At 46.4% G+C, this 22576-nt stretch overlaps 1 protein-coding gene across 1 annotated transcript in view; it reads right to left on the bottom strand.

Annotated features, from left to right (window-relative positions):
• Nucleotides 1-22576, bottom strand: part of LOC119185228 (kinesin-like protein KIFC1) — a 120708-nt gene that overhangs the window by 59809 nt on the left and 38323 nt on the right. Inside the window, exons 6-7 of the mRNA XM_075869827.1 lie at nt 14549-14646; nt 9093-9249 (exon numbers count right to left, since the gene is read on the bottom strand). Of these exons, the coding sequence (XP_075725942.1) occupies nt 9093-9249; nt 14549-14646 (255 nt within the window). The remainder of the gene's footprint in view (nt 1-9092; nt 9250-14548; nt 14647-22576) is intronic.

Consider the following 22576-nt stretch of genomic DNA (forward strand, 5'->3'; position numbering starts at 1 on the left):
CTCCCGGATCACTTATTACGTCAGGGGCTATGTGGCACGGAAGATAGTAAAAAAGAATAAGTGGAACGAATGTATCAGGTTGTTGCTTCACTCAGAATTCCAGCTTGCTTCCAGCAGAGTCATGCTTTCTGTACCCGTCCGAGTCCTTAACAGACCTGGTCAAAGCTATGGAAGATGCATTCACCTATTGCAGTTTCAACAAGTTGAAAAGTGACAGCATAACCGACCTTATCTCTTGCCTGTCTGTGAAGAGGTGAAATATGGTCGACTGAACACCACCAACTGGAAGTGACAAATCAGATAATTAGATTCTTTACACTGAGCAGAATGCATTTTTTTGTTGCTGGAGAAAATGCGTTCAATAAAAAAAAAAGGAGAGGGAAAAATGAAGTTCTTGAAGTTGGGACGTATTACTTGACTGTCATAGTGTTAACTCAGCGAACAAGGTTATTTTATGTTATTGTGCATTCCTCACACTGTTTCTTGTGATTTTACTACTGTCTTGTTCACTTTGTTATAAATATCCCATTAACAGCTGTGATGTCACTGTATGGCTGTAATTCACATATGCAGAAATTGATTTTTCTTGAACTGGTTTGTGATTATCTATGCTTGCCAACCAAATCTCAATGTCATGTGTGTATGTATGCCCATTGTATCATCATATATTTACTGTTCTCTTTAGTTGCCTTATTCACTTCCTTTAGCTGAGTTTCATATAACTTGCAGTTTTCCTCACCCTAATGCATATAAGTTGTGTTTATTTTCATGTTGTTTTTCGCTTTCGGGAAAATAAATGTCTTGCTTGTAAAATTAGGCCTTGATTGCGCAAGTCATAAAAATAATGGTTGCCAATACTTTTACGTGCATTGAGACTTCACAGAGAACACTGTGGCATCAAATTTGAAAACTTCACGGACTTAGTTTTGGTGTCAAGCTCACAGCAAGTCACTTGATTCTCTATCTTCTAAGCTTCGTAGCTGATATACTAAGAAGTGAATTGAAAACATTAGTTTTCAGAGCCAATACACGCATTGCAGTGCGCCGCCACTGCAAGCTGCAGTGCGCCGCCAGAATCGTGTCAGGTAGACTTTGTAATATTTCGCAGGGCAGCGTGAAATACTTGCAACGAAAAAAATTACCGATGCACGGACGCGAAGAGGGGCATCACGAAAGCGACCGCAGCGCCGTTGCATCCGGATGAATTCTCGCTCGCTCTCCGACGCGCCGATGCTGACACCTCTCCTTCTAGCCACCATACCACTGGGACGAGAGACGAGAGGAGTCGTGATGCCAGTTGACGATGAAGTCATGGCCTGCTTCGACGTCGAAGCGAGAGGAGTCGACAGACCAGACAGAGATGAAGTCGCAGTCTGCTACGACGTCGAGACGAAAGGGGTCGAGAGGGTGGTTGACTGTGGAGTCACCTTGCTGCGGCGTCGAAGCAAGAGGAGTCGAGAGGGCGGTCGAAGGCGAAATTGCGGCATGCTCCGACGTCGAGGCGAAAGGAGTCGGAAGACCGATCGAAGACGCCGCCACGGCGGGCTGCGATGTGTATGCGAGAAGCTTACTGAGTGGGGTGGATGTGACTGCGACGGATACGGGTTGGGTTGGTGGCCCCGGCTTGGTTGCACGGTGAAGTCTCCCTTGAGCACAGACGACTTTGTCCTCGAACTCGCTAGTGGTAGTCAGGTCTGCTAACAACTCTTCACACTGAACAGCAGCTTCAATATCCTTGTTCAAATCCACGAATTTGGCGTTCTTTGCGACGATAAGGTCGAGTACATCTTCAAGCTTCTCAAAAGGGGTTGATGATTGGTGGTGTTTATTGGCGCAAGGGCCAGATGTAGCCAAATAGCGCCAGAGCGATGATAATGAACTGTGCGTTATGCAGTGTGGATAAAACAGATGTGACGTGGCTGTAAATGGGCCTGAAAGCAGTCGCTGTAGGTGCGTAAAATATACATAGAGTAAAATTATGGCAATGACAGATGATGTGTGCAATGGAGACATAAAAGTCATTAAAAATGATACATATATGAAATAAAAACTTGGCGTGGAGCACTAGTGCCTCTGCAGAGCCCTTAAAACAAGGGCATGGAGGCCTGGGCTCATTGAAAGCTGCTATCACAGCGACATCTTCTAGAGAGAGGATGCGCTATGAACTTGGGCTAAAAACATTCAACATTACATCTTTTAGAAAGCCAAGGATTGATTTTGCATCAAAAAGTGGCTCTTTGCAGAGAAACATAACAGGATGTGGAGGAAGATGATAGCGGTATGCTAAAGGAAAATATTTCTTTCTCTTCCAGCTTCCGAACACTCCAGGAGGACGTGGAGGACGGTTAGCCTCTCGCCACATCTACCACAGGTACGAGGTTCATCGCCAGTCAGCAGAAAGCTATGCGTACCATATGTGTGTCCTATTCTTTCTGAGGTGACAGAATAGGACAACAGTTCACCGTGTTCTCGTAGCGGAGGGCCAGTAACCTAACTGCGGCTTAATCAAGTGAAGCTTATTTATTTCAGTGTCCCAGAAGCGTTGCCAGTGGCTTCACAGTTTCTTACGTAGGAAGCATTTTAGATCTGTTGCAAAGACAATAGTGGTAGGGTTAATAGCGCGCAATATAATTGACGTGGCCATTTGGTCAGCTAACACATTGCCCTCGATGCTTCTATGGCCAGGCACCCAGCAAATAGTAACATGCTGGTTGGACATATACATTGTACACAGAATAGAATACAGCTCAATTATTACCGGATTTCTGAATCTGAAAAGTGATCTTAATGCATTTACGACGTTTAACGAGTGTCTAAATATAACTGATTTTCGTATGTTTGATTTCCGTATATGCTTCACAGCCGACAATAGTGCATAACCCTCAGCCGTAAAGATACTTGTTTCCGGTTGCAGTACACCGGATCCCGAGAAGGATGGTTCGACAGCTGCATAAGCCACCCCTGCATGCGACTTAGAAGCGTCGGTATAAAACTCTTCGCATAAGTACCGTAATTACTCGAATCTAACGCGCACCTTTTTTCCGGTTAAGCGAGTTCATAAATCGCATGCGCGTTAGAATCGAGTACTAACAAAAAAATTACGGTCAATCTATTGCCATCGCAAATCCAAAATGGCCGCCCCCTACGTGCGTCGGCATGGTGCGTCGGCTATTTCTGCCTATGTGTTTACCATGTGCGGCACTTCGTACGTGTGCTGAGGAGTTCGTCATCTAGTAGTGCATTAGCATCGACGACGTGGAAGGGCCGACTCCAAAAACTCGAGTGCACCACGATGCCGCTTTTAAAAGAAAAGTCATCGCGTGTGCAGAAACGAACGGAAATCGGGCCGCATCGCGGTCCTTCTCGAAACGTGCGTGCGGGACCGGCGGAAACAAAAGCAGAAGATTGTCGACAGCAAAGCTTCACGCAAAGGCTTCAGTGAACTACAGCAGGGTCGGTTTCCGCAAATTGAAGAGCTGCTCCGCGAGTATGTGCTTGAGGAGCGAGCGGCACAGCGGCCCATGACGACAGAACTGCTCCAAGTGCGGGCTATGCAATTAGTCTTAGAAAAAAGTCTAATGCGGAGCCTGTTTAAAGCGAGCAGGTGCTGGCTAATTAACTATATGAAGAGGAAAGGCTCTTCCCTCCGAAGGAGAACATGCATATGCGAAAACTTTTGCGGAGAAGTACGATGAAAAGCTTTACAGTTTTCAGAGGTTCGTCCTAAACTTGCGGCGCAACAACGGCTACCTGCTTGGGCAAATCGGGAATGCCGATGAGACGCCTCTTTACTTCGACATGCCTGGCACCACAACCGTCGAGAAGAAGGGGGCGAAGCAAGTTCGCGTGCTGACATCGGTCTACGGTAAAACTACAGTGACGGCAATGCTCTGTTACACGTCAGATGGGCACAAGATTCGCCCGTACCTCATATTTAAATGGAAGGCGCTCACGAAAGGAGTCGTTTTTTCGAGTGGTGTGATCGTGCGGGCCAGCGAAAAAAAAGAAATGGGTGCGCGTTGCAATCGATGTCTTACGTTTTTTTTTTTTTTTTTTCGCGGTGGAAATCGGGTGCGCGTTACAATCGAGGGCGCGGTAGAATCGAGTAAATACGGTAGTTGGACTGGAGTTGTCGGAAATGCATTTTAATATGTGCTTCTGGTGCGCGTTTAGTGATCTCGACAAATGAGGTGTCACAATGTATAAGCTGCCACTGCCAGGGCGGTAAAAGTTTCTCTGTGGGCATAGGACAAAGTTCTAGCAGTGGAACACCCATTTCATCAATTAAGTTTGTCACTCGCAAAGAGAACAGCTCTCTCGCTGCGGGTCGATTATGGAAGAGGGTGGCAGCAGTCATATCGTTTATAATTGAATAAGAAGGATGCTTGATGTTTGAACGTATTTTTATAAAATATGTGAAACTGCTATAGGATCGCTGCAGGTGAAGTGACCACTCATTCCACTCTACATAGAGGCTCTGGATCGTACTTGTCCTGAAAGCACCGGTTGCAAGTCGGATACCCAGATTGTGAACGGGGTCTAGAATTTTAAAGCACTTGGCATTGCGGAATGATAAATTATACAGGCATAATCAAGGCGCGAACAGACAAGGCTTTTGTACAACTTCAAGAGGCACTTTCGATCACTACCCCATGTTGTACGTGATAGGAGCTTTAGGACGTTCATCGCTTTCAGACATTTCATTTTTACATATTTAATATGGGGAATAAACGTGAGCTTAAAATCTAAAGTGGTTCCCAGGAATTTATGCTCGCTGTTCACAGAGTTGGTCTCCCTTGATCGCAACATTTGGTAGTGGAATTACCCCTTGTTTGTTGGAAAAAAGTACGCAAGTACTTTCCTGGGTGTTTATTTTAAAACCATTCTCATATACCCATTTAGAGAATTTATTCATTCCAAGCTGCACTTGTCGTTCGCAGATAGTCATATTGCATGATTTGAAACTCATCTGCACATCAACATACACAGAATAAAACATTGTGCTTAGAATTACTGACTGCAGGGAGTTCATTTTTACAAGAAAGAGTGTGCAACTAAGCACACCCCTTTGCGGAACACCAGTCTCTTGGGTAAATGATCTAGAGAGGATTTCCCACTTTTATGCCAAAGGTTCGGTTAGACCGATAACTTTCAATTGTGTTTAACATGTTCCAATGGTTGCCCATGGCGGCAAGATCGCGTAGAATCCCGAATCGCCATGTGGTATCGTATGCTTTCTCCAGGTCTACGCATGCCGAAAAGAACACTGCCTATGATTAAATGCATCTCTGATGTATGTCTCTAGGCGAACAAAATGGTCTATTGTCGACTTCCCTACTCTGACACCACACTGAAGGGGTGACAGCACAATTTCTGTGACATCAACGGCACGCGACACCTCAGCGACTCCATACTCCACGACGGCTACCTTGCCGCGCGCCTCAGAGTCTGGGCACGAGATATTTTCACCCATTATTCGGCACCCGATCCCGGAGCTTCCACAGTCGACATTATCCAATGAACATAATCTTCATCAACCTTGGCAATCTGCGCATCCTGCAAGCAGCCACTTCCATCCACCTTGACGTCTCCTGAAGATGAAATTGTTGCCCGCGACATGCTACAGCAGAACTTCCGAGATGCTGCTACAATGACCAAGGACCAGATTACAGATTTGCTAATGCCAGAACTGCCAGCCCACTGCTCCTTGTCAACAGCCATGTTGGTGCCATGCGTGCTGTCGGAGACGCCGCCGCATCCTTTATGTTTCACTACTCGGTCGTCCTGGTTCCGTTTCAATGCATAGCACCATCTCGCCACCATCACCGGCTCGGCTTTTTCCGCCCCCTCCCACGGCTCCGCCTGTGGGTACCTTTGTCAGACACGCATTCTCGAAGCACCGGGTGCGCTCTCAAGTGATCCCGCCAAGTCATCGTGGGACGCTCGTGTTTATGGCCACAGCGACCCGTCACTTCCATCTTTGCCTGCTGCGTTTCTCCCTGTGTCGCCCGTCAGATACCCACTGGTTGCCGATTGTCCCTTCCAGTTGACGACCTGGACTGCTCACGGATCCCGATTCGTTTTGCGAACCTAACTCGCTTGTATATACCCTCTCATTATTTTCATTCCGGTCCGGCTTCATTTCTGCGGGGGGGACTAATCTGTAGCGTCATCATCGCCATTCATCATCATCGTCATTTTTCTAGCCACCGCGCTGCGCCTCTCGTGCAGCTCATGCGAGAGCTCGAGGCGCGAGCGGTGGAGAACGAGCACCAGGCCTGGCGGTTCGGACGTGGCAGCCGCTGCCGCTCTGCTTCGGCAATCGCCTTTGATAATAAAGCGGCAAGAGAACGACACGACCACGTTGGCCGCCGTCTCGTCTTCCTCTCGCACTACAGGGTCTAAAGACTGGTAACTGGAGGGACGTTTCAGGGTGCAGAAAACCACTACATCCAGTTTGGTTCCTTCAGTTTTGCAATGAAGTATGAATATAACAAAGGCACCACATGCTGCAGTTAAGAGTGAAAAATGGTCGTCAATTTGTGAACAAACAATGGCCATGCTGAGCATGCTCGCAAGTGTAGCTTTGAACAATCATGGGAAGAAATCAATTGAGATTTTCAAGCCGGGAAGACTGACCTCTTTCCTGGATTTATAGTGACACCAGTTGACTGTTCTAAGGGCGGCTAGGATGCATATGAGTGCTTGTGCGGCTCAGTTTCTGAAGCACTGGCTTGCCACGGCATTAAGTCAGTCTCCCAATCAAGACTCGCAACGAGCGCACCACATCATGCCAGAGGCACTCTGCAAGGGCCTTTGGTCCTGCCTTCACGATAGGCACACGAAGAACATTCATGATAAAGAAGTATGAATGAATAGACTTTATTTAAAGTCCGGCAGTTTTACCGGGCGAGGTGGGGGAAGAGGGTATTAACCGCTGTCCCTTCCCACTCTCCGTTGATTATGATGGCGGTGCCTCAGGTGACCGCTTGAAGTCCTTGCACCCGGGCGGCATCTTCAGCTTGCCGGACCGCCCAAAGCTGGTCGGCCAGCTCGTCACTTGTGAGTGCTGCCTCCCAGCTGCAGCGCAGCTGACGCCGCCAATCGGCAACAGTGACCGCAGCGGCGGTGGAGGCCGGCCCCTGCCCTCGCGCAATGGTGGCAGCAGCAATTCGCCTCGGATTTCGTCCCTGCCTAACATGCGTCACGAAGGGAGCGACGGCAGTGACGTTAACTTTTTCAGCACACTCCCAAAGCATGTGCTGCAGTGTGGCCCTTTCCCCGCACGCTTTACACACGTCCGTCAGGTATAGGTGAGAATAACGCAGGCGTAGGATCACTGGACCCGGTTACGTATCTGTTCATAGTAACCTCAGAGTTACAGCCTGTTTTTTCTCCAATTTGTTGTGTGGTGGTGGATATTTGCGTCTGTTTAGTCTGTAATGTTGTGTAATGTCATTGAATGTGGTCAGGCGAACACCCCACGACCATTCCAGTTGTGTGGATAGTGCCATCACCCCGCTCTCGGAGGGTAAGGCGGCCACCGAATCGTCCGCGGCTCAGTGAGTGAGATCTCGAGCCGCAATGTGGGCCGCCTGGTTACCTGCGAGCGGGAAGCTGGTGTGAGCCAGGGTCCACAAAAGAAAGACATTTGCATGTTCAGTTTTGAGATACGACCACAACGCCAAGGCCATCGCTCCTCGAAGCTCGTCGCCGTCCTTGTTGCCATTACTTGATTGTAGTATCCAGGCCACCAGACACGAGATGCGACCCCGCGCGAAGCCAGGGATGCATAAAGAAGTACATAGCCTTTTTTTTTGTGGCTATCAGACTCTTGCACTGCCAAATCTTCATTTTCATGACGACGCGGTTTACAGCATGCAGTGCCAATAACTGTTTTCACTTAGCCACAGTTACTGCATACTGTGTTCAGAGTGACTTACAAACGTAAAAGGTAACTTTTCTACATGTTACTGCGAGTTCCGTAACAAATAGGATGGCACTCTAAGCTTCCCGAGAGAGACACACGCGGTGGCACATAGACTTCGGTTAGGCTGTATATATAACGATGAAGAACACATCGCTGGAATGGAATAAGGGCGTCATTAAGAGAAGGCTCTAGCTGTATTTGTTGTGGCAAAAAATAGTTTTGAGCCATAAACAGGCAGACATGTAGATAGGTGGACTAGTGAACTTGGGCGCAGTTGCCGCCAGCTGTACACCAGTTTGTATGAAATTGTAGCAAAATGTCGCAATAGATGTAGCTGGTCCACCACTGTCAAAACGATAAGTTGAAAATGCTGGTTGAGCATTATTACATGTTTGCACTTGATATTGGTAAATAACCAACGAAATACTATATATATGAAGTTAATTTTGAGACTCGCACAACACCGGCAGTTTCAGTTTCATAGATGATGGGTGGGGTAACATTTTTGCTTGGATATCTTGAGAGAAAGTGAACCGAACGAAACTTAGTGCAGCAAAAAGATTGGTCATAAATTTTTTATTTAACATGACAAAAAAAAGCAAAAAAGTTATCCTAGAAAAAAAAAACATTTTTTTCCCTTCGCCTCATACCTCAATATGAACTGGTGTCGTAGTCGTGGCACAGACAGCCCTGTGTAGTCTTATGGGGGAAAAACTTCCAATAAGGCAGAGTTGGGCTAGTTGATTTGGGTTCATTTTGAAACAGTGCAAGAGACTAACACTGGAACAACAACAACAACAAAAAAAGACGACTGCATTGACTCTGCCATGTAGGGAAACGTGTATTGAAGTGTAAACATATACTTACAATGAGTGCACACTGAACGCATGAATGCACATCTGTGCTCATTTCTAGTGTACCACCGACTGGTCAATTGATTATGTTCACCGTTAAAGCTCCATGAACGTATTTACGGAATCATCTGCCATGAACGTGGAGTAGCATGTACTATGTAATTAGAGATAATGACTTTAGAGGTGGCTTCTTTGGGCGTGGTGCAATGTCCATTAATTCTGGCGCCTGCCTGCAGATTTTTTATGCTCCCCTTCGAGTTCGAATTAGCGGGATCTTACTGTAGCAGGAAATAACTGTCTTCTCGTACCTTGAGTGCATCCCTCTCAGAACGAAGGGCCACCAGGGATCCATTGGCAACTGCAAGAGACCCCTCTAGGGTGGCCACCAGCTGGGCAGAGGAACACAGCCGCTGGGACAGAGAGTCCCTCTCTGCCACAGTCGAGCGCTTCTCGGCCTCCAGCGAGCTGCACAAAGACGGCACGATTTTCAGTGGGCAAAGCAGAAAGCAACTGTGATCAAGCGCAGTTGTATTGGAGGCCAGCCGATTACTTTTGTCAGGCAAATAACCTTGTGCAGAAAGGATATTAATGAAAACCAACAGACAATGATTGCAAGGAGGATTTTGTTAGCAGTAACTTCACAGTAGCAGTAGTCATCACTGGGGTGGTATACTACTAATGGCCTGCGAATAAATGCGAAAAAAACAAAAGCTGTCTTTTTCAGATCCAGGGACACTGAAACTAATCTTCACCAATCGTTAACCCTTGAGGGAAAGCCCGTAGAAGTAGTGGAGAAACAAAGTTCTAGGTGTAACTTTTTCCGCTCATATGACATGGTAATGTCATGTGTGGAATCATTAACTAAATCATTATCGCGTGCTGCTGGAGTATTGTCACGAGGTCAGCACTTGTTTTTCGAAAAAAGCTAAAGTGCAAATCTAACATGCTTTGTTTTCCTCGCACATAAACTACTGCCTTCTTGCCTGAAGCACCACAACCTTAGGCAACGTAAAAACTATTCACTTATTGCAAAAAAGGGCACTGCGCTACATTGCAAATGTTCCACGCAGTACTTCTGCTGTTACTTTGTTTCACCGCTACAAAATAATCAGCATGCAACACATGTACAGTTTTCGACTCATTAACAACTACTTCTTTGCGAAAGAACACTTCCGAGCATTTCTTAAAGACTTTTCAAACACAAGTCAACACACGGATTCACGAACCCGAAGCATACACAGGTGGCTCAATCCTTGTTATCGCACGAATTATTTTCTACAATCCCTTAGATATACATTACCATCCCTACGTAATAAATATATAAATGATCAGCCCAACTTTTTAATGTTAACAAAAAAAGAAATGCGAGAATATTTCTTCACCCTGGCCTAGTATCTTTCTTTTTATCATGCTATGTTATCATTACTCTATCCCATTTTTTTTTCAGTCTCTGCCCTGTTTATTTTGATACTGTTTAGTGTATTCATGAGTGCAGATACATAATTATTAGTTTGGTCTGTGTCTATTTGTTCTACTGTTGTATTTGTAGAATATTCGTCCAATTATTTGTTCCGTTTGCCTACTTACATTACAGCAAATTTTTAAGAGCTTTAATCTCGAAACTGCCGCCATGTACGTAGGGCCTCAGGCACTCTGAAGTGGTTTTTCAACAGTTTTTCGCCTGATGGACCCCCTACTAGTTGTAAAAGACTTGTTGGAAATGAATGAATGAATGAAGAAGGAAAAATGGACATAAAGATTACTTGCCATGGGCAGGGAGTGAGCCTGCGACCTCTGAATAACGCGTCCGATGCCCTACCGCTGAGCTACGGTGGCAGCGATTCCCCCATCCACTTTATAGGGTATACGAGTTCATTTAAACATGGGAGCATCAGTCAGTGCCGCCGTAACTATTACTGCCAGGTATGGGACACTAACATACCCTATATGTTGCTTAGCATCATTATCTGTTCGGATTACTATTACGAAGAAAACAACCTTTTAAATTTACACTTCTTCCCTTCATGCAAAAAAGATTCTTATTGGCACTGGTAAACTTGCTTCAATAAGCTGAACTCCAACTTAGTTGACAGATTTTACAAAGACGATCTGGAAAGGCTAGTCTCTGTAAGAGGCACACACAGTCTTTCCTACACCGTACAGCCTGGTTTCCCCAAGTGCTGCACAGAACTCATCCGTGTGCAGTGAAGCACAAGACAACCAATCTCAGTGCTAATTTTCTAATTTAACGTCATTACGATTACTAGTGGCAAGCCATAGTCGCCGCGGTAACCTTACATGTATGTCAAAGCTATATGACTAAAAACATTAACACTTATAAATACAAGTAAATCTTGCCCTTGGTAATTGTCCTTCTTCAAGATGCCTGTAAAAGTTTTATAGGATGCATGTAGTACAACATTGCATTTTAGTATAGTAAAATAATGCAGTCCCACACCTGCCAAGTGCAAGGATTCCTGCTGAATCTGGTAGATTTCCGCAACGCAGGGATAGCAAGATTGCGCTAAATATTTGTCCCCCCCTCTTTTTTTAACAAGAAAAAAAAAATTCCAGAAACAAGAAAGGGTGGGAATCCCAATCACAAGCGCTAAAACATTAGCGTTGTGGTCTTATAAAGGCTTGGAGTAGCGAAACACACGAGGGTAGAGCTTCCCATTAAGGTGAGAGTCTCAATGAGAGAGCGCAAACGTTCCCGAAATTTGGAGTCATCAAAAACACTAGCAAAATCTATTTCTGTCAAAACAACTTGCATGTCTTCCTGTGTCATATGAATGAACGGGACGACGCAGCTCTCTGCCACAAAAGCGTAGGCAAAAGTATTGCTCGCTATTACTTTAGACAGGAACGCCGAAAGGCTTCTAGCCGTTTTTATGTATTTGCTGCCATTAATGTACCGCTAAGCTAGCCGCATGCCCTCAGGGCTCGTGTAGATCGCTATCCCGTCACTGTGACCGCGCTTTTGTGCGCGGCGGTTGCGACAATTGATAGTTCCATTTTCAATCTGCGTGCGCTTGCTGCGCACGTGCCTTCAAAACCAACTCATCTTGCGCTATCTACAATCGCATCTGCCACGCTTTTGCACACAGAGTTTGAGGAAAGCGGCGTTGCTTTGCCTGGTCAAGTGGTGTGCACACTTTTGGAGTTCTCTCAGTTACGTCATCGCTATACAAGACCGTGTCAAGAACGACCACGGTTTTGTCGCAGTGGTTGTGGCAATGACAACCCCATGCGCTGGTCACACACGTACTTCCGAAGCTCGCAGCCTTCATTGAACGATATCAGTAAAGTTCATATTACTCACCACGATTAGGAGAAGTATTCGGAACTTTCGAATTTTGGTCCAATGAATACAGTGGAATTTGGCTGGGAAATTTCATCATTGGTATCTGCCGCGGTTTCGCATTACTGAGATTCGACTGTACATTCAGAAGAACGTGTCCTAAATTTGTTCATAATAAAATGTCGTGGGTTCACAAAAAGCCTGGAGCGGATTGACCTGCATTTTTGTTGATGCGGCCAAATCACGCACAGAAATTTCTATTTCCGGGAGATTTTCATGACAATCGTACAAACAAAAGAAACTCAAAATCCAGGAGCCTCCTGGCAGGTATGCATTCCTCTATCTTAAATTTCTGTCTCTTTAGGACACAAAAATTTAATTGGGTGATAGGACACTTGCAATTAACATGTGAAAAATGTCTAAAATCAATGTAATGCCATGTTTCACGTTAAAGAAATCAGAAATGCTTTCTGGTCAATTATGCTTCCAAGCAGGAAGCAGGGACAAATCAGTATAACTGCAATAGTAGCGAGCTAGATGGTATGAATGCATTGCAGAATAGCCCAAAAAACGCACACACGCTGCCACTCCATTTTCTCACTTTCCCATTTTACAACCCCCGAGACGAGCAAACCAAGTTTTTTATCAGACAGGGATAAGGACTGGTGGCTTACACATCAGTCTCCCAAAGTTGCAATGAAAGAAAGCCGCAGCTACCTCTCGAGCTGTTTGATAGCCGTTTTGAAATAGCATGGTCGCATCATCACAACATGGAGTAGATACGCAATAAGCAGCGAGTGGCTACTTGACCTGCGTTTTTAATGAAGAATGGTATTCACAGAGCCTCACGTAAGTCGGGCAGTCCTGACTATCCAACTTGCATGTGATGACATTGGTGATTGGTATGAGACACCTCTTGCTGCTTTCTAGGAACTTGACGGCGTGGCAGGCAGGGTTGCCACTGGTGGCTACTTTTCGCCAAATCAGTGAATTTGAGAGACCTGTGGCAACCTAAAATTATGAATAGGGACGTGGCGAATTTTCGGCGATTTTCGGCTGAGGTCTCAACAAAGTTCTGCATTCTATACTGAGTGTCTGCCCCGCTGCGGTGGTCTAGTGGCTAAGGTACTCGGCTGCCGACCCGCAGGTCGTGGGATCGGATCCTGGGTGTGGCGGCTGCATTTTCGATGCAATCAAAAATGCTGTAGGCCTGTGTGCTCAGACCTGGGAGCACGTTAAGGAAGCGTAGGTAGTTGAAATATTTGGAGTCCTCCACTATGGCATCGCATAATCATATGGTGGTTTTGGGACGTTAAACTCCACATATCAATCATTCATTATACTCAGTGTTTTCGAAATGAATGGGCAATCGCATCTTTTCAATTTTTTCACAATTTCAGACCCTCCAGTAAAAGGTGCCCTTTACGTGCAATACAGTATGTCTTCCTGTTTTTCGATTCATCTATATATTCTGAAAGCATTGGCGTACTGGTGCGCCCGCCAGCGATCTCCCAGCAAAATTTACAACGCAGTGCTCCGCGTGCCACGAAGCAGTGGTATAAGTTATTTAGGCGTGTCAAGAGTTTTAAGCTTCTTTAAAGTTTCACCTCTCTAGTGGCTAATCTGCATGTTCCAACGATAGCTTGTCGACTTCACTACGGTAGCACTCCACGATTTGATGTGTAGAGCTTAAATTTGTTAACATTTTTCAGGCCAACCAGGAAGTCAGTTTTTTTGGACAGGCTTCAGAAACTGCATTGAGGCGAATGTGTAGTGCAAGCATGACTGCACAGAAAGTGGGTTGTGGGCATCACCACGGCTACGCAGTCCTTTCAAATTTATTTCTGTTCGGTAATGAAATTGTTTAATTATCAAACACATTCTACTGCAATGAGATTCTCTAAAATCTACAGGAAGGCTTTATACGCCGTCCCTTTTTTGTTGTAGCAACTGTTTTGCCCTTCATTGGATACAACTGAAGCCATCGCAAACTTTTGTTAAGAGGCACTAGCCTTCAGTGACGCTGCTGGTACGTGCATGCCCTTTTCCATGGCGAAGCGTGTGATTCAACTGGCATTAAAGAAAGTCAATATGTCAATATGTTTTGGGTTACGAATGGTACTGTACTCCAAGGGGCTGTACACAATTAGCAGTCTTTATTACTAAGTTTGTTAGACATATGTTGAGTGGCAACGTTTTAGGCGAAATTTGAAGAAAAATGGCGACTTTGGCAACATTTCCATCGTCATTTATGAACTTCACTGAAAAGTCAGTGGCAAGCCTGACGACAGTTGTCACATTTTATTATGGTCCATTGCCACGACTACCAGATGTGCTCCAATTGGACAATAAACAGGAGAACACTTGCAGTTGCTTTATTCAAAGTGTTGTGTACCACAGAAGCAACGCTACCCACGAACCCGACACAAACTATTCTGCAAAGGCCGTGCACACACAACCAACCTGAGGGCAGACTCCAGCTGTGAGACTTGGGCCGTCAGCTGGGAAGTTCTGGTGCGCTCGGCCTGCAACTCTGCTTGCAGCTGCTCGAGCTGTTGCAGCTGAAAAAGTGATCAGTCAACTCTGTGATGGCAGTTCTTTGGACTAGTGGCCATGGCACATTGGATCACTTGCATCAAATAAATACAACAAAAATGAAATCGTGCAACAAAAATGAAATCTTTTTGTCCCGCAGGAATATTAGCCATCCTGCGATGCTTTCCTTGCACTATCAACAAGCACTTCCGGCATGACATAGCTTTCTTTATAAGGAAGCGGTCAATGCAGAGTTTTGGAGAAAGAAAGTGCAAGAAAGCCGGACAATAATTACAGAAAGACAGAGCGAGGCATCTAACCCTACAATGAGCATCTCTTTCAAACAAATGGAACATCAGGCAATGCCGGATAATTAAATGCTCAATTAGTGAACAGTGCACAGAACAATGCATTCTTCCTCACTTTCATTTTTTAGAATATAATACTTAAAGCAAGCACAGGACCAGGTTAACTGGCGGAACATGGGAGAGGCCTTTGTCCTGCAGTGGACGTAGTCAGGCTGATGATGATGATGATGACTTAACGCACTGGAATTATGCTGCACAAGTCCGACAGTTGCAGACTGTGCATCACTATTCGTGTCTAAAAGGGTCACGAAACCCAAAGTATTGGAGGGACCCCCAGTTATATTTCTTGAATATCCAAAGTTCAGTCAGTACGATGAAGATTGAGAAATTCAGATATGATCTGAAAAAAGCAGAAACTTTAAGGACTAGAAAATGTGGTGTTCCGGTTTCAATTTCATGGTTGCCACATTCGTTTCATGTAAAGTATTTATGCGCGGCATTGTACATAATAAAACAGTTCCTGCTTGGCTACCAGCTGCTGCGTAATTCTTGTCAGCCGGCGCTTCAGCGCCGTGCCCTGTGTTCTCCATGCAGCGGACGCGCCGCACGATACTACATTTTGGCGACGAGAATCGTCAATCCACGTGTATCATGCGTCAAGGTGGGCTTCAAGCCTTCTTCCTCAAGCTGTGGACTCAGCACCCGTGCAAGCTGTCCCACCGCTACTGTATTCCCTGCATCTATTCTACTTTTCTACACTTTCCGTGCCAGTCCGGTCATGAGGCCTACCTACGTGCGTGTCTCTCCTGAACTGCCATTTCGACACTCTCTTCGGCAAGCATGAACACTGCTATCCCTCCGCCTCCGTTCCTTCCATGGAGGCAGTGGTGTCCTGTGTTACAGGTTTACATTGACGCCAATGCCAGGGGCGCCACGCCGGAGCACAAAAAGGCGCTGCTCCTGAACGCCTTGGGCATCGAGAAACTCAGCACTTACTTGCTTGCCACCGAAGATGAGCGGCAGTCGGGATCTGACCGGCCAACTCAGGAGACGACATGTACAAACGAGTACGATGCAGCCCTTGCGCTGCTTAATGAAATCTTAGACCCTCAACCGGATGCAGTGTGTCTGCGCACCCACTTTAAAGCCCTGCGTCGGGGCCCAGACCAGTCAGCGGTAGAATTTATACAGGAAGTACGCCGAGTAGCCAAGCTTTGCGAATTCGGCGCGGTGGGCGATATCCTCGCTTTCGACCAGATCGTCTCTGGCATCGCGTCTGCGCACCTCCAAAGAACTTTTTTCAAGATGGGTAAGGCGTTCACACTACAAAAAGCGTTGGACATAGCAAGAGAGGAGGAGTGCGTCAACCGAGCGTTGCTACAGTTATCTGGGGCGAAAGTCAATGCAGTGTCGTCGCGTCTGATTCATGATAGCAGCTCAGCTCGCCGAGCAATTCAAGATGCCAGGCCAAATGGCGGCCGTCCTCCCCAAGCTTCGGTGCAAGATGGCGCCGGCGGGACTTCTCCTGCGTGCACCTCCTCGCCCTCCGTTGCTGCGGACACCTCTCCAGCTTCGCCGCCGGCTCGCGAGGGTGCTTGCCACCGCTACGGGTCGACGCAGCATTGGGCCAACTCCTCCGCTTGCCCTGCCAGGAGCCAGACGTGTTCACGGTGCGGATGTCGTGGACATTTGGCGCGAGTCTGCTGCACTACTACAGAGTCGACCGGTCATCAATGCACATCGACGGTGACTAATACAGTTACTGTCCTGCAAGTGGACGAAACGGTCGCCACTATTGGACTTCTGCATCTTCCCGTACGAATCAATAGATCCACTTTCAACATGCTTATCGACACTGGAGCAGCTGTGTCATTGCTCAACGTCCAAGATTATAAGAGGAGCTTTTCGCATGTCAAGTTGCTACCTTCGCATCTAATTCTACAGAATTACTCAGAACAAGCCATAAAAAATCATGGCTATTTCAAGGCAACAGTCTCGTACAACGGCAACCGCGCCACGATTCCCTTCTACGTCACAGACGAAGGCATCTCGCTCCCGATATTAGATGCCATCCGAGCTCTGAAAATAATCAGAGGCGAGACCCTGTTCCCTCGTCGACTCCTCGGCTGTTCCGGTAAATGTGCCACCGGAACATCACCACCTGTTTTCATCGGACATCGGCACCGTCCGAAATTACGTTCACAGTGTGAAGCATCGACCTTGTGTGCAGCCAGTGGCGGCCAAACTGCGACGCCTTCCCTTTTCGTCGAGGCAACAAGTTGTCGATGAGCTACAACGACTAGAGTCTACTGGCATCATTGAGAGGGTAGATGCTTTAGACTGGGTGTCTCCGTTGGTCGTCGTCCACAAAAAGGACAATTCCATCCGACAGTGCGTCAATTTTCGTGAGCCAAACAAGGCCATTATAATGAACGGGTTCCCTCGACCTCACATTGAGGAACATTTACAACAGTTAACAGGTGCTAAAATTTTTTCTAAACTTGATCTTGCATCAGCATACCACCAGGTTAAGTTAGCGGAGGCGAGTCGTGACCTTACTACTTTTGTAACGCATCAGGGGCTTTACAGATTTCGCAGAGTGTGCTTCAGGCTGGCATCTGCGCCAGCTATTTTCGAAAAAATTACAAGCGATTTACTGAAGTGGTGCCGAGGCGTCGTCTGTTACTTAGATGGCATTTTAGTTTGGGGCCGTAATTGGGAAGAGCATGACGTGCACTCAAAAAGTGTCTTGTCTAAAATAGATTCCTGCGGCATGAAGCTTAACGACAAGTGTGCATTTGCTGCTACTGAAATTGCATTCTTAGGTCATAACATAAGTGCTTGCGAGTTATCGCAGGTTGAGTTTAAGGTTGCTGCCATTCTCAAGGCCCTGTTCCTACTGATGTTAAAGCACTCCAATCTTTCTTGGGGTTAGTTGGATATTATGCAAAGTTTCTACCGCATTATGCTGAATCTGTTGAGCCTCTGCACCACATGGTCCAACAAGGTCAGTATTTTTTTGAGTGGTCCGCTGAGGCCAATGCTAGTTTCACACAGGTTAAAGAACGACTTGCTGACCGCCCCGCCATAAATATTTTTTGTAACAATCTTCCGGTGGTGGTTACCACCGATGCATTCAATGTCGGTATCCAGAACAACAGAGAGGAGATCAGCTGCTAACTGTTGCTTTTGCATCTAGAACATTGTCCCGTGCGGAACGCCGGTATTCGGCAGGGGAGCGCGAAGCTCTTGCTTGTGTGTTTGCGGCATAAAAATGGCATGTGTATCTTTGGGGTCGGCATTTTACATTACGAACTGACCACCAGGCTTCAACTACTTTGCTGTCAGCTAGCGCGGTGGGGCGACGCCCCTTGTGAATTTATCGATGGTGCGCCCGGATGTTGCATCCGGTGCGCCCGGATGTTTCTGTACAATATTGCAAAGGTGCCAATAATGTCATAGCAGACGCATTATCTCGGCTGTCAGTCCAGCTTCTGCCAGCACAGGTGCCAGAAGAAGAGATAATTTCTTTAGTTGCTGCATGCTTAAATAAGCACAAGTTACAGGCAGCCACTGCTAATGATGGTACCTTCCAGCAGCTTATTCAATACATCGCTGAGGGCCGGCCTCCAAAGAAGCATTTGACTTCAGTACTTGTACCTTACTTTGCAGTGAAAGACGAACTGTCTTATGCTGATGGGCTCATTTTTCGTGGGGAACGTGTTACAGTTCCAGAAACTTGCAGGGGGCAATTGATTCAGTTAGCCCATGAGAATCATCCAGGCATAATTCGTACAAAGCAGCTGCTTCGTGACAGGAATTGGTGGCCGTGCCTTGACAAACAAGTGGAAAGTGCGTTTCGGAACTGTTGCATCTGTCAGGCTGCCGACAAATTTGTGGAACCTGTCTTTGCACCCCTACAACCAGTTCCTTTTCCTGAGAAACCGTGGGAGAAGTTAGGCATGGACATCATTGATTCTCTTTCAAATGTTCCCCAAGATTGTCGCTTTGCAGTCACTTTGATTGACTATTACTCCAAATGGCCTGAGGTTTGTTTCGTTCGAGACGTTACGTCTGATGCAGTCATCACCTTTTCGACTTCAGTCTTCTGCAGTGAAGGGTTTTCCAGCATGCTTAGTAACAGACAATGACCACCAGTTTAAATCTAGTCAGTTTGAAACTTTTCTTTTTTGAACGAGGTATTCAACACCTCTGTTCTTCCAACTACTATCCTCACTCAGGCCAATGGGCAGGTTGAGCAGTTCAACAGGGTCCTGAAAGAGTACATTCAACTAGCCCAACTAGAACAAAGTCCTCTAAAGAAGGCAATTACGAAGTACTTAGGTACTTACCGTTTTCCTGCTCAGGCAACTACGGGATCGCCTCCCGCGATGTTGCTTCATAAGCGTCAACCTCACACAGCGGTTGACGTAACTGATCTGCCATTGCCGTCTACTTTGCAGTCATTTTCGGACAATACCATAAGGACACGAGTTTTTCATGGGCAGAATTACTTGAAGAATTATGTCGATGAGAAGTGAGGAGCCAAACCTTCAGTCATTCAGGTTGGCCAGAGAGTCATAGTAAATGTTCCAGGGAAAAAACACAAGTATAGAGGTACGTTTGCTGTTATGTCTGCAGTGGGATCCAGAGCATTTAAGCTCAGTGATGGATCGGTTTGGAATGCTTCTAAACTTGTAATCCTCCATTCCGAACGGGAACCACCTTCATGCTTGCAATTTTGAATACCTTTGGAGAACCAGTCGCAATACTCTGCCTCGGTTCCACGATTGGTTTCTATTCTTATTCCTACAGCATCACTATCTTTCCCGGGGGACAATGGTATTCAGGCACTGGTTTCAAATCCGGCTGTGGTGCACAGCCACCATAAAGTTTTACCGTGCACTGAGCACGCTTCAGAGTCCTTGGACTCTTCTCAGGCTCTGTATCAATAGTTGACTGACAAGCCTAGTGCCCATGCCAGTATCCTTTCCAACACTAATGGACATGCTTCCAAACCTTCAGGTTTCCATGTTTAGCGTTAGGGTTCTCTGTCCCCAGCTACAACTGAGGGACGCTTAAGCGAGTCGTCCGACTCCTCAATGCCCTCAGCTGTGCCTGACCAGTGCGTAAGCAAGCCAGTAGGCTCATCTTCACGAACCAAACTTGCTGCTCCACAAGGGAGCATTTCAGAGCGCACTGAGCTTCAGCGTTCTAAGCATTCGCGTAAGAAACTGCCCAGGTTTAAGGACTCCATGTCCTAAATTCTTCTTTTTTACTCGTATGTTGGAGCCTGTACTATACGTGTGCATTGTTGTGTGCAACAGCATTTATTTATTGTATAAAGGTATAAGAGATACACTTATGCTGTGGTTTTTGTTGTATGTTCTGTATAAGTGCTTTCAGCCATGGCGGCTGCGTACATAGCTATGTTTTTTTTTCTCCTTCTCATGCCCCTTCTCTCTTCTTCAATTGATTACTTTATGGCAAAAGGATGGGGGGATGTTAAGGTTTTAAATACAGAAGTTCTATGAGCAGTTACATTATTCTAAAATTGTATAAGGTTGCAAAAGTTACTCATGTTTCGTTAACCATTGTATAAAGATCTTAGAGCCACATGTCCTTTTCTTTCTAGGGGAGGGATGGTGTGGTGTTTCGGTTTCGATTTAATGGTTGCCAGATTCGGTTTCATGTAAGGTATTTCAGCCCTCAGGGGGTGCTACCCTGTGTATATATGCGTGGCATTGTACATCATAAAACAGTTCCTGCTTGGCTACCGGCTGCTGCGTACTTCTTGTCGGCCGGCGCTTCAGCGCCGTGCCCCGTGTTCTCCGTGCGGCGCGTCCGCCGCACAATACTACAGAAAACCTAGCCACCAAATTTCAAACCTAGTTAGCATCATGATCTCCAGACTGACTACTCCCACTGCAGGACAAAAAGCCTCACCAATGTTGCGCCAGTCAACTCAGTCTTGTGCCTGCTGCTGCCACTTTATACCAGCAAACATCCTCACCTCATCTGCCCACCCAACTTTGTCTCCCCTTCACCCGCTTGCCGTCTCTTGGAATCTAGTCTGTCATCCTTAATGACCAGCAGTTATCTTACCTTCATGCTACTACAGTGAACTCTCATTAAATGGGTTTCGTTTAACAGGAGTTCCATTTATTGAGAGGTGAACTGGGGTGCAGCATACGGGGCTGAAACCAATCATATTAGAGCCAATTGTACGATTTAAGCAGCAGCTCCGTTTATCAGATTTCCGTTTACTCAGAGTCTACTGTAGTTAATACATACACGCTTCGAATGCACGAATGGTTAAAACTTAGTTACAGTGTATAGGTGGAATGATGGAGCGACACCACACGCTGCGTTCAACTTTTTAATTCCTCCGCTCCACCGCACCGCAAGATGGTAGGAGCAGTCGCGTGGCTCACAGCTGTGCGAGTGGCGAACAGCCGCCGTTCAGACCACGGTGTTGTTCAAACTAAGCAGTTGTCATCAAGTTGCGCTCTTGTTTTGGTTGTTTTTTTTGTGTGTGTGTGCGATGAGAGTCCATGCTGGCTTGTGTGAGCAAGTCATGAAATGGAAAAGAAGTGTCTTGTACCCCAGTGCAAATCTGGCTACAACACATGCACAGAAAAAGTATCACTTTTTGCTGCTCCTTAAGATGCGAACCGCCTCAAGTTATGGCACCACACGATTCCGTGCAAGGACCGCATGCTGCAGCGGACTGATTGTGTGTGCGAAAAGCACTTCGAGCCAAGGGACGTGTCGAAAATGTGGAAAACTATCTACAAGAGACATGTTCTTGCAAATGCCCCAAGAAAGGCGACTTTGGCGAAAAATGCCGTGCCGACAAAGTTTCCTGGCTGCCCTGATCACTAGACAAAGAAAAAAAAGCGCCAGCGAATCGTTCGCTCCATCCTGCCATTAAACGACATCGTGAAAATGGCTGGAAAATGCCTAAAGATTTGAAGAAGTCACGTCAACGAAGACTTTGCAGGCACGTGAAGTGGTCAGCGAGACGAATTGAAGAGGCTGCGTGGAGTCTAATGCCGTAGCATTCGACCCAGTGCCAATCACAGTGTCAGCAAAAGGTTTCGTGGAGGAAGTTTTTGAAAATGCCAATGCCGTGCCTTTCTAGCGTGGGCTTGCCGCAGGGTTTGAAAACTATCATATTTTGTGAAGTTTTCATAATTAGTGCGGCAGCTTCTCAGCCAGATAGTGCTGCAACTAACATGCTGCTGCTCCCAGCTTGGTCGCCACGAAAAGCCTCGATGAACAACTGAATGCGAGTGTAATATTGTTGGGCAAACGTATACCCTTTAAATGCATTCAACTCCCTTGCAAAGTGAGTAGCAGCGAAGACATTGAAATCATTGTCAAGCGAGTGAGTGAAATTCGCTTGTGTTCTGGTGGGCTAAGTGCAAAAGCAAGCCCAAATGTGCAGCCAATGAGTAGCTCTATTGATGTCACAGGTTGGTGGCATTATACACAGCCTTCATTATTTCTCTAAGCCAGGCAAAGTATGCGTAGAAGACGCGTAGAAGCGCGATTTGGCGATGCGCGATCATTGCGCCATATTGCTGGTAATGCTGAAAACACAATTTCCCCACGAGATGCTCGTGAGCAGCGGTAAGTGGTAGAT

This window comes from Rhipicephalus microplus, chromosome 7, assembly GCF_043290135.1.
Source record: "Rhipicephalus microplus isolate Deutch F79 chromosome 7, USDA_Rmic, whole genome shotgun sequence".
NCBI classification, from domain to species: Eukaryota; Metazoa; Arthropoda; class Arachnida; order Ixodida; family Ixodidae; genus Rhipicephalus; species Rhipicephalus microplus.